The following is a 13,475-nucleotide window of genomic DNA, read 5'->3' on the forward strand; positions in this document are numbered from 1 at the left end:
AAGAAAAACCCTTTCACAACATCCAGCCAAGTGAAGAACACTCTCCAGGAGGTAGACATGTCACTGTCAAAGTCTACAATCAAGAGAAGACTTCACGGGAGCAAACACAGAGGGTTCACCACAAGGTGCAAACAAGATCAGATTAGACTTTGCCAAAAAAATCTAAAAAAGCCAGACCACTTCTTTAAAAGCATTCTTTGGACGGCTGAAATTAAGGTCAACCTGTACCAGAATGATGGGAAGAAAAAAGTATGTAGAAGGCTTGGAACAGCTCATGATCCAAAGCATTGCCCACAAAGGATTCTCAACAAAATATTAAAAATTAACATTTTATTTATGATTATATTTATTGTCCAATTACATTTGAGCCCCTGAAAATGGGTGGACTGTGTATAAAAATGGTTGTAATTCCTAAGCATTTTATATTATATTTATGTTCAACCCCTTGAATTATAGCTTAAAGTCTGCTTTTCAATTTCATCTTGATTGTGTCATTTTAATTTATTTTGGTGTAATACAGAGCCGAAGAAAATTTGTGTCAGTGTCCAAATATATATGGACCTAACTGTGTGTGTATATATATATATATATATATATATGAAGAAAGAAAGAAAGAAAGAAAGAAAGAAAGAAAGAAACTGAACTAAGCTAGACTCAACCCAGAAAGCCATTTAAATCTGCTTTGTGAGACATGCCTCAAGGATGTGTATTACTGTCACGAATCCTGTCCATGGACTTCCGTTCGATCGCCACCAGAGGTCACCCTTCCGTTACACTGACTCTCGCACTACACAAACTGTTACACATCACCCTGGACTACATTTCCCATGCTCCATTGCACTAATCACAAGCTCATCTGAAACCAATCACACACAGCTGCTACCAATAACACACACTATATAAATCAGTCTCACACCACCATTCAACGCCAAGTATTGTTTAGCGTTTATCTCTCATCTAGTGATAGCTACTTTACGGAGCCATTCCAAGTTTCTGAATCTAGTATAGCCTTGTTCTTAGTCTGTTTACCCGTGTCTTGATTCTTGCCTGATATCTCGTTTTGTCTGATCTCTGCCTGCCCTGTAGTTTATAGCCTGTTTTGGAATTACCCTTTGCTTTGCTGTTTCGGACTGTGTTTGTACCTCGCCTGGACTCTAGCTCATCTTGTGGATTCCCCGTTTGCCTCGCCCTCAGGGTACGTTCGCCGGAGATCGACCACGCCCATTTACTGGACTACTCTTGTGTCTTGCCCTCAATATACCTGTTTGCCATTGTTTGACCCATGCCTGCTATGACCACGTCTCTGTCTAATAAAAGCCTGCAGATGGATCCGCACGTCTCACGTCTCGTTCGCCCCGTAACAATTACAATATAAACTGGGTCTACTTTGATTTCATGTTGACTTTAAAGCAGCCCCTTTGAATGTCTCTGATGTCTATGAAGCATTTTGAAAGTTCAAGGACACACGTGTGCTAAACTGAGATTCGTTCATGATGTGTCTGTTCATGATGTTCAATATCTTATTGAAACTTACATGAAACAAACATTTATGGGATCTGAGCAGGGCACCAGATGAAATGCACACACACAGATTCATTCAGGTCAAATATCTGAGCCGGCATGACTCAAGCAAATCAATAACTCCTTCAATGCTTAAAAAAGCACAACAAACATAAACTCAAACGCAGTTGTTTTCTGGCAGAGATGGACATTTGTATGGGAGGAAAGAGGAAGGCAAGACACCTGCTGTTTATAAAAGCAACTCGCTTGTGATCTCCCCTATCCTGTGTGCTTTAAGATCAGGGAGACACAATCACAGCCTGAACATGTTTACTGTCAGGTTTTTACAATTCTGTGCCCCGCAAGGATTCTTCACTTTCAAAACGGCACAGCTAGAATCAAATGTCTCCGAATACTGAAGGAAATTCAGTTTCCAGATGCATTTGGAAAGATTTAGCAGAACCACGGTGACCTTCAAAACACGCTATCGATTTAGGGAAGTTGATTTTGCGCAGCTTCCTTCGAAATTAGCATTGTCCACCAAGGACAACGTACCTCATTTCGAGTACATAGCCGAAGACAAATGCAAATGTAAATTCTGGTGTGTCATGAATGCTAATTACAGTATTGGACCTCGCATGGACTGAGAAATGTCAACATAGCGTAATCTCGCAAATTAAAACGAATCTGTGTGGTGCTAATTAACGTCATTTACATCATTGGCAAACATTCTGCACAGCAAAATTATAGAAAAATTAGCTAAGCTACTGGGTAAATGATAAAATGAAGATTGTAGGAGCGTTGGTGTGTTTATTTCGACCAAATTCTCACTTTTTAGACCACAAATGTGGAAAAGGAAAAAGTGATATAAGTGACAGATCATCAACAAATTTAGCTAAAATACAAGAAATGCAGGAAACTAGATATAATCTATTACTACAAACTGGAAAATTTTAAATAGCTGCCCTGGACTCCCGACTTACATCTCGCATAGCTTTTGGACTGTATAAAAGCATGAGATCATCTTGGCATAATGGCCATCATTCGTTCAAGTTCATCTATCTGGATCCATCATAGATTCACAATGGCTTCAGCATGTTCGCTGCTTTTGCTGGGGATTACACGAAACAATATTCTTAGAGTTATACCTCATTTTTTTACTTTTTCCCTCGATGGAGTCGTGCAAGCTCTGTTTTTCAGTTTTGTTGAAGGTGATTAAATCAACAGTTTTTCAGTAGCTGTTGAAGAGATTAAATTATTATTTTCAAGCAAATGCTCTGCGATGGCACTTCTTGGTTCCTCAGATGGAATTGGAAATAAGATGTTTTAAATTAGCGCTTCATTAAAATGGAGCTAAAAATGACCAGAAACTGATGCGCGATGTAGAAACACTGCATTTACAAAAGAGTGTGGTTTATATTGATTATCATCGAAATTGGTGGATCAGGAGAAACCAATTGACCTGCGGCTGGTGTTAGTAGATCTGTACTGAATGCAAATCTGAAAATCACAGCATTTTACCTTTTAAAGCACAGCTGCAGTTTTACCTTTTAAAACACAGCCGTCAGTATTTATTAATTTTTTTATATTAACACTTTTATTCAGCAAGGATGCTTTAAAGGGTTAGTTCACCCAAAAATTTTAATTCTGTCACTAATTACTCACCCTCATGTCATTCCAATCTCGTAAGACCTTCATTCATCTCCGGAACACAAATTAAGATATTTGTGATGAAATCAGTGAGCTTTCTGAACCTGCATAACAACAAAACTACCACGTTCAAGGCCCAGAAAGGTAGCAAGTACATTGTTAAAACAGCCCATGTGACTCCATATTTTTATCCGCAAAGAAACAAAAATAATTTTATTCAACAATTGATTCTCTTCCGTGTCAGTTCTGTGTTCTGTGTTGATGCACATTCAGGAGAGTACCACAACACATGTCTATGCAGGGTCAGAAAGCTCTTGGATTTAATAAAAAATATCTTAATTTGTGTTCTGAAGATGAACGAAGGTCTTGCGGGTGTGGAACGACACAAGGGGGAGTAATTAAAGATAGAATTTGCTTCTTTTTTTTGGGGGGGGATGAACTATCCTTAAACAAAGGATAATGTCCAGGCTATTTTGCAGAAAGAAAACTCACATTACTTTTAATGTAAAAGACTTATGCATAAAATGTGTCTATGTAAATAGTAAATATGTGAGTAATAGATCTTTACATATGTTAAATTGTAAAATATATGTTTATTGTAAAATATGTATGCATTAATTATTGTATATAGTAAATAATCCCATTAGAAAGTAGAGGTATTTACAGGGAGTGCAGAAAATTAATGGACATGGTTGCATTTTTCTGTATAAACTGAGGCCTGACATCATCACAGACACCTAGATAACAAAACACAAGGTTTATGTCTAAAAAAACTCTAATTTTAACTGAAAAAGTGCAACTTTATGAAGTTAAGCATGTGAAAGTAATGATTCAGAGGCTGACTGAAGATCATGGGTGGTGGTGTAAGTGTTTCCTGAGACATGGCGTGTGTGGAAAAGAGGAAGACGCCCTACCTGGATCTCGTCAGATGTCAGGCCACCTTTCATGTCGCTGCTCTTTTTCTTGGGTGGCGGAGGGGCCGGCTTATGAGCAGGGGGGAGGTCAGTCCTGTTGGAAGAAAATAAAACAGACTGACACCCGGTACCCTGAGAGAGCTTTCATGCGGCCGTGGCCTTGTGTGAGCACACGTAATGAGGAGTCATGCCCACGTCTGCCTCTCCCGCCTGCTGGGGGTTTGATAGGCATCTCCTTACACTGCCTTTGTTGTAGCCAGTGCCATTTCAGCCGTGCCCTTTCAATGGCTCTCACTAGCCACGGAGAGAGAGATAATGAAACCGGATTGTAATGGGCAAAATGGAGAGGAAAGAATGGGAGCGCTAGGACAAGGGAGGTTCGAATTATAGCCCACCAATGTTCCCATCAATCCCTTAAAGTGTCAGACAGACAGCAAACAGAGCACACGGGTCTGATCCATGATGTGAGACGCAGTAGGGCAGAGTTGCACCAGCCATTCGTTACTTCAATTCAGAGTCGCCATCAGACTGGGAGACAACGGGGAACGCAGTAAAAATGTCATACCACGCCTCATGAATTTTATTATAATTTGCAGACGTAGTATAAATTGAGACAAAGTTCACACTAGGTCACAAATAACTAGCATCGAGTTAACTTGGCTTGTAAATAACTCTGTTAATTTGCTTGTACCATTAACTAGTGCTGTTCAATTGCAAAATGTGTGGAATCAACTCTGATTGCTGGTTCTGGAATCAACACTGGAATACTCAGTGTTGTTTTCTACCATCTATATATCTATATATCTATCTATCTATCTATCTATCTATCTATCCATCCATCCATCCATCCATCTATCTATCTATCTATCTAATTTTTCTTCATGTTGTCTGCTCAAAACAATCTGTCGTAGCTACATATTATGAGTTTATAAGGCTAATTTATTTTAATATTTTACTTTAGACATCTAGGACAGATCTGTATTTCTGCATGTTTGTCTGTCCTGTTTGTTTTAGGTCCAAAGCATGTAGGAAACTTGTCCAAGATGTAGACTAACCATCTGAAAGAACCGATTTGCAGAAATTAATCTGGCGTTCCATCACTGTTACCGAATGACTAGTGTTGGAGGCAACACAGTACAAGTAACAGAGTTACATAATCAGATTACTTTTTCTCAAGTAACTAGTAAAGTAACGCATTACTTTTTGCACAAAAATTTCAGCGTAACTTTTCCAAATAAATAACGACAGTTACTTTTTTTTAACCATTTATTGACTGACAGCTCTCCTGTCCCCATTTGAAAGAAATCGTGAGTAAGCACAGTGGCGTTGTGTGCGCTGTGTAAATATGATGCTTACTGTAGTTCTAGTGAAGCATTTATTCATCTCACTTACACAAAAAGAGATTCAGTATTCCTCAAAATGAATAAAAAACAGTGAAATGCAAACCTACAACAATTAAATATGTTAACACAAATATCCTTTATGTATTTAATCCCACTTTATTAACCAATGTCTTTGCTGCTGAACTCCGATGATCCAATTCAACCATATTAACAAGCACAAATGACTTTAATTTTAATTTGTGTTTCATTTTTTAATCACTGAATTTGCCAAAAATAGAACATTTTTATAATAAAAACAAACAAACAAGCACAGCCCAGTTGAGAAAAAAAACAACAATAATAATAATAATAATAACGCACAATTACTAACACAATTAATTACGTTTTTGGGAGTAACGCATTATTGTAATGCATTACTTTTAAAAGTAACTTCCCCCAACACTGTGTATTTTGTATAAAAGAAAAGTGTGTATTGACTGAAAATTCTCTCAAATTTTCCAGATATTTATTTGAAAATCAATATAATTATAAGAAAAACACTCAATACCTCCTCTCCCTCTCTCTATCCCTCTAAAGATTGTGGGATATTTCTGATATTGTCAGATATTTCTAAAACCAAAGGGCGCTGTCATGGACAAACGGCCAAATTTAGCATCTCTGAAAGCCCAGGATGTCCTCTTTGTGACACACCACTTAAAACAGTGACGTGTGTGGTCTCAGAGAAATGTCTAAAATACAAAAGTCCTCTACAGAGTACAAAATTCAACTGCTGTGCCCAGGAGATTGAATAAAAATGAAAAGGCAAAGCATTAACCCCCTCATGCTTGGTGTCCTCTATATGAGGACAGTTCCATAGCATTTAAAAGAAGCTAAATTCAGAAAATAAGTAAAAATTGATTTGGTTTTGAATGCAAGCTTCGTTTTAAAAGTAACTTCCCCCAACACTGTGAGTAACCAAAAGGTGAATTAATTATTAGCACTATTGAACTGAAAAAAAAAAAAAATAGCTATTAAAGAGGACTTGATTTGAATTGATTCCAACCCTTAGAATCGATTTTGAGCCCTATCATTAATACAAAACCTAAGTAGTATGTTGTAGGCTTGCTGCAAACCAAGAAGGTCTGTAAAACCTTGTGCACTCACATTACAATGAAGAGTCCAGTCGTTTCAGCAGTCCAATTAATTTTATCTTGCATACAGCAGGTCAACTCACAAGGGCTGCCATCTTCAAAATCACATGACCAGCCAAACACAACTCACTTTGTGTTGGTAACTATTACGGAACAATTTTGCTAATGGAATAAATGAATCGTGGCTTAAGTCGTTTTGTCATTTTTAATAATCATTTGTAATAATCTCTTATCATTTTTGTCCATCTATAGGTCCACACAACCAAAAAGCTTCAAAAAGTTTATAAAGACATTGACATGAGAGTGAGTAAATTATGATACATTGGACTGTTGAATGGTTTTGTGCTGAGGTTCATGTAACAGCCAATTTATTCACATAAAGCACACTCTATTTAAATTTAAACGAAGCTAATTATCAAAGTAGCCAACAGCTGTCAAAGGTGTTGAAGTCTGTCATGGGAAGGCATCTGTGAATATTCACAGGAAAAGGCATATATGTGAATATATATAATAGTGATACTGGTAACACATTAAGGTTCCTTTTGGTAACATTAGTTAATTGTATTAGTTAACATGGAAAATAATTCTAAAGCATTTAGTAATCTTAGTTAATTTTAATGTCAACATTTACTAATGAATTATTAAAATCAAAAGTTATAATATTATTTAATGGATCTAAGCTAGTTAATGCATTACCAACAATAAGAAATGAGACTGGTAACACATTAAGTTAGGGAACACTATTCACTACTAACTACTTGCTTACTAGAATGCATACTATTGGCATACTGGCTGAATATTAGTACTTATTAAGCACATATTAATGCCTTATTTTGCATGACCATATTCTAGATCCCTTAACACTACTCAATACTTAAACATAACTACTACAACAATTACCTTATGTACTATCAATAAGCAGCAAATTATGAGTATATTGAGGACAAACAATAGTGAATTAATGTTCACTATTGTTAATAGAGTTAATAGTGAATATGTGTTCCCTAATCTTAAGTGTTACCTTTATTAGTAGCACGTTTAGCTATACTCTAACTTGTGCATTGCAGTGGTTACACTGCAGAAAGCATTCAATCACCCGCTGTCTAACCCAACCCATGACCTCACACATAACACTTCAGCACACCTGTGCCTCCGCACACACCTGATGTGGTTCTGGAGAGTTCATGCAAACACCCGATATTCAATTTTACTTCAAATAAGTCACCAGTCACTGAGTTTAGCAAAAACTGTAAAACGACATCTGGTGAGTCATAAACTCTCCAATTTTCTGCACTGTAATTTCATTCATAAAGCCTGAAAATTCAAATAAAAAGCCAATTCCCAGAGGAGAACTCAGACAAAACTCAAAAGCAGATGTCAAACTGCCACACACACGTATGCACAAGCTCACACACGTAAGCACACATGCTCCCACGCAAGATGTTACAAGAATGTGGGCGCATACACAAACGCACATCTGCGCGGACGCATACAAACACAGGCACTGCTCTAATAAGTTTTTGGGTGTCGTTATTTGCATCGCTTGAAGGAGACCCAAATAATTATTTGTGACAGGTGAGCTGCGCAGGAGTTGCCATCTAATTTCCAGAAAGAGGAAAGCTCTTTCCTCAAACATGTTAGCAGTCAGACATCATCCTGCACATTCTGACAAGATGTCTGTGCTGATAGATAATGAAGCACGGTCTGTGTGTTTGTGTGTGTGCATGTGTGTGTGTGTGTGTGTGTGTGTGTGTGTGTGTGTGTGTGTGTGTGTGTGTGTGTGTGTGTCAAAAATAGAGCAAGGGAAATACAGGCTGTATAACGCTTTTACACAAATGCACTAAAACATGTAAATTTCTAGAGGCAAACACACCGCCTCATGTCGCTGTTGAGTTGCTTGACCCTTCCACGAGGCCAAACGGGCTCTATAAAGTCAGGGCTGCTTTGCGCATGAGTGCCTCTCTCCATTTCCTCTTTTATACACATCACTTCCACTTCACATTACCTTGTATCACACCAGAACAGAGGCGTGGAACTGGCACACGACAACACAAACGGCCTGTATAAACTCTCACTGCACAACATACACATACATAGTCAGAATTAAAACAAATAAATAAAAAGAGTGACATTTGCATATAGAAAAATCAAGCATATTTTTTAACCATTAAGATTTTTCCAATTATTATGCAAATTTCTAAATATGTATTCTCATTATTGTATGTATGGAAGCCTATTTCTGCCACGGAATTAAAACATAAACAAACAAACAAACAAATAAATAAATAAATAGCAACATTTTATCTAACAATTTGAACTGAAGTTCATGAACTGTGATGAAATATGCTTTTTTTTGTTACTCAGAATTGCAAGATATACACTCAGAATGCTGAGAAAAAAAAAAGAATTATGAGAACTTTTACTTTTTCCTTGATATTTGCATTTCACAATTCTAAATGTAACATTTTGCAATTTTGAAAGCTTATATCTCCCAATTCTGACAATTTTTTTCCCTCCAGAAATGTGAGAAAAAAAGTCTGAATTATGAGATATAACCTCCGAATTGCGAGGAAAAAAATCCAAATTTTGAGATGAAAAGTAATTTTATTTTTTATTTTTTATTTATTTTTTTTTTAATTCAGTGACAGAAATGGGCTTCCATAATACACTGTATCAAAAAAATATATTTTTATGTATTTCTACATTTGTATTTATTCATTTTTAAATTGTTATTTATTTATTTAAATTTGCACTATTCCTAAACATGTTACATTATGATTATGTGAATGTGAAGGGACAGAGTGATTAATTATCATTACAATGATAGCTTAATGCGCCTAAAAACATGCCTACATTTTCTTTAAACTGCACTTATTTTTCTTTTTTTTTTTTCTTTTGAAGTTGGGATGAAAAAGGCTTGCTATGTTCTTGACAGGTTTCTTGACATTCACTTGGACAGAATCGCACACACATGGTGTTGAAAGCCTAATGGTCGAGTATGTGGGCTGCCAATACAAAGGTTGTATGTTTCACTACCAAAAGAATGTGAGTCAGTAACTAAAGAGTTTCTGTGCTCACTGTGGCCTCAAGCAAAGCCCTCAACCCAGAGTCACTTTTAAAGGACTGTGCCTCAAATGAGTGAGCAGTAATTTGCTTAAAAGGGGTCATACAATAATCTGAAGTATTATTTAATATTTCTTTCCTAAGGTTCACTCATAAGTCAAGATTTCTTGCATCCAATGGAGCCATAATTTAGTTGTTCAATGACCATTTTCCACCCTCCCTTCCACCCATACAGTTAAATGGATTGCTTTTTGCTGCTGTGCCTTTAAGATTTCCTTGTAAAAAGAGGCCTCCAGCTATGTTGTATTTTCGTAGGCCTGGATATTAGTTTGCATTTTAGCACTTCCGATGTCATCATCTTGAACTCAATTGTTTTTGTTTTTGTTTTGAATGGGTTTTTGGTTAAATGCCCAAAAGAAAGTCTGTGGTCAGCACAAGCTCAAGATATATATTTTTTTTCTACTACTTAAAGTACATCAGTAATACCAACTTTTACTTGTCTTGAAAAAGGTGGTTGCTAACAAGTGTCTAACTGGGACTACAGAGCACATAATATTGGGATCCTTCAGAAAGATCTGCAGAGCTGTAGGTGCTACATATAGCCAGCTTTCCAAAATGTTACTCTTATTGTTAGTTCTACTGGTGTTTAGGAACAGTATCCACTTCCTCTTAAATATCTCACAGATTGGACTATGTTTCTGAACACTCAATAGGCAGCACTAATATGCAAATATGTGTAGTCATGTACTGCTACATCAGTCCACAAAGCTATGGAATGAGTTGCTCAGTTTTATTGCACTGGAGAAAATGTTTAGAATTTTACATTAAACAATTTTATAAATGAGCTGATTGACCCAAATGTGAATGGCTCATAAGCAAAAATGGCCCATATATCAAATCACATTCTTCTAAGGGGGTAATTTTAACTTTCATTGCGATGGATGGCGATGCTAACCCGAAAGCTTTCTCCAGGTATTGCTTCCTTGTTACAGACACACTCATCCATAAATAAAAGATGAAAATGAAAAAAAAAAGAATAAAAGATAAATAGTTGAAGAAGTGGAACATGTATGCACGCACTTTTCACACAGACAACAATTACACAGGATAATGATGATGCATTATAATTAACATAAAAGCTGCCAAGAGTCCATAATTCTACCAAACCACATATCTGCATAAGCATGCAAATGACTGAAGTTGTTCTAAGCTGCTCTAAATATGAGTAATGTCACTGCCAGTCTAAACACTGCTTACAGGCTGCGATAAAATAATCTGCGAATACTGCAGAGCTTCTAGAATGTGCAGTTTCTCGTACTACCACGCTGTGAGGTGCTATCAACTTGTTTCACCTCTCGTTCACTGTCTGCTGTTAAAAAAATGATATGCAAAGTTTTAGAGTTGAGTATAATTGCGTGTAATTAGTTGCAAGAAAACAATCTTCTATTATTGTTTGGTCTATTGTTTTCTATGCCTAGTGAAAACAAAAAAAAAAAAACTCTACTGCAGATTCAACTAATGTTATAACATCATTACTTCACAGCAAAAAGGACCTCATGTGTGTCCAGCCTGCTTCTATTTAAATTTAAGACAGACACACAGTGCAGTTAGAGCAGACTGGGTCTTCTTGACCCGTGTCCTCAGAAGCTGTTCCTAACTGGCCACAGCTGGAGACAGATGTACTGCAGCGATGCAGCGTCCAATCAGCAGCTGCCTGCAGTCCTAAGACTGACATGTACCTCTATCCAGATGCTGTCAGTATCTGGATTTTACAGGACATAAATAAACATTCACCAATGCTAAAATGCAATTTGAACACTATGTAAAACAACATGGATGCTCTGAACAGTTGCTCTCTAATTACAGAACTTAACAAATTGTATTCCTCAAATGTATGTCACTTTGCATAAAAGCCTCTGCTACATGTAAATGTAAATGTAACAAATTCTAAAATAATTATCTATTCCCAAACATGATGCTCTAGTAAGTATTAAATGCATAGCACACAACAACTGGGTAAAATATATATTTAGATTTAACAATTTTTCATCAGCACTCTGCGGTAAGAACATTCCTACATTTTAAGCCTTCATGTTGGGCAGTGCTGTGAAGGAAGTAGTGACACAACTAACCTCTTTTTCAGTAGCTCAGCTGTTTACATAATAGTGGAGCCTTTCCAGTCTCAAGCTACTTTCCAATAAAGTTGGTGTAGTGTGACAAAACATAACTGTTTTAATGTCATATTTTATAAATCAGGTACTTTTATAGCTGAGCGAGCTGAGGCAATGATCAAAGCTAACCCTCCTTAAACTCTCTCTAGTAGTTTTCAGAGTCAGAATCATTTTAGCAAATTGGTTTGTTTGCAAGGTTCATGTACACTGACTCACAGAATTACTAAGAAAAATGAGTAAAAACCTAAAATGCTGCTATTCATCAATATGTTTTTATGACTCGGTTAAACATATTACAGTCAGTTTTACCTATATATATATATATATATTTTTTTATTTATTTTTTTTTTCTGTTCAAGTTTCCAAGCATTTGTTCAAGTTTAATCATGTCAGCTTTACTGACATTAATTTCAGTAAAAGTTAAATATAAAAAGTAATATGATTGTAGTTTATCTACATTAAATTATTAGTATATTTACTGTAACTTTCCCAAAATGTGCCTAATAATTCTTAAGGGAATAGTTCACACCAAAAAAAAAAAGTTGGAATTCATTTTTTTTCCTCATGAAACAGAAAATACACAAAAATGTAGATTATTTTCTATTCATTTTAATGGGTGCGGTGACCAAATTGAATGACAAGATGTTACTTAAATAATTATGAATAATGATAAATAATGTCAGTCTGTTTCACAAAGTCTTTGGAAGCCTTGAGATATACCCCTGTGAGTCATCGGGACCACTTTTATGGTACTTTATAGTCATTTTGGAGCTTTCACAGCCTCAGTTCTTATTCACTTTCATTATTTTGATAGGAATAACCAGAATATTCCTCAAAAATTCTCCTTTTGTGTTTCACAGAAGAAATAAAATGTCATACGGATATGACCGATTTTATTTTGTAGTCAACAGTTCATTTAAAATGCTGTCTAGGTAGGTAGCTCACTAGGTTTTGGAACAGCTAGAAAGTTTGTTTTTCTGGGTGAGAGAGAGAAACAGACTTGCAGAGAGATAAGCCTTGACAGACAGCGTCACTTCCAGATGCACCATTATCTTTCTTCAAAGGGACAAAATAATGAAAGGCAGCTAAATAATTCAGAAACTTCCTCCTTTCCAGCTTCTCTTTTCATAGAAAAAGATCACTCCCTCTTTGATCCCATTTTGAATTCAATGCGCTTGCTCTATAGAGAAAATTGATGTAATTATTGATCCAATTAAACTTATGAGGTACCACAGTGGTTTACCTTTTTTTCCTTATTGGGTATCAGGCAGAGACACAGAATAGTGCTTTAATTCAAATGTGTACCAGGTATGAATCACAGTGCAGAACAATTGATTTGGCTACTAAAATCCACCAGGAAAAAAAGACCCCCAGACACAGCAAGTGGAAAATAACTCACGTTTCCACCCAGTGAAATCAGGTTTGTTGCATTTCAACTGCATTGGTTTAAATAGCACACCATACTCTAACAGTCTTATATCTGATGAATGAAGATAATGAGACTTAACACTTCTTTAAATAAAATGGAATTAACTGCACAAAATGGTAAAGAAGAGTTAACAGATTAGTTGGTTTGCCATCACCTAAAAGAAAAATCAGTATAGGCTTTATGACACTTCGAAGTAATTAAGTCACACAGATAACAAACAAATAAACACACACACACACACACACACACACACACACACACACACAGTCTATTTG

General features: G+C 36.3%; 1 protein-coding gene across 2 annotated transcripts in view; it reads right to left on the minus strand.

Annotated features, from left to right (window-relative positions):
- Nucleotides 1–13,475, minus strand: part of nectin1b (nectin cell adhesion molecule 1b) — a 228,968-nt gene that overhangs the window by 29,504 nt on the left and 185,989 nt on the right. For both annotated transcript variants that reach the window (XM_016490688.1, XM_016490695.1), the window contains one exon: nucleotides 4,065–4,158. In XM_016490688.1, coding sequence (XP_016346174.1) covers nucleotides 4,065–4,158 — 94 coding nt within the window. The remainder of the gene's footprint in view (nucleotides 1–4,064; nucleotides 4,159–13,475) is intronic.

The sequence above is a fragment of the Sinocyclocheilus anshuiensis genome, unplaced genomic scaffold, assembly GCF_001515605.1.
Source record: "Sinocyclocheilus anshuiensis isolate Anshui unplaced genomic scaffold, SAMN03320099.WGS_v1.1 scaffold569, whole genome shotgun sequence".
NCBI classification, from domain to species: Eukaryota; Metazoa; Chordata; class Actinopteri; order Cypriniformes; family Cyprinidae; genus Sinocyclocheilus; species Sinocyclocheilus anshuiensis.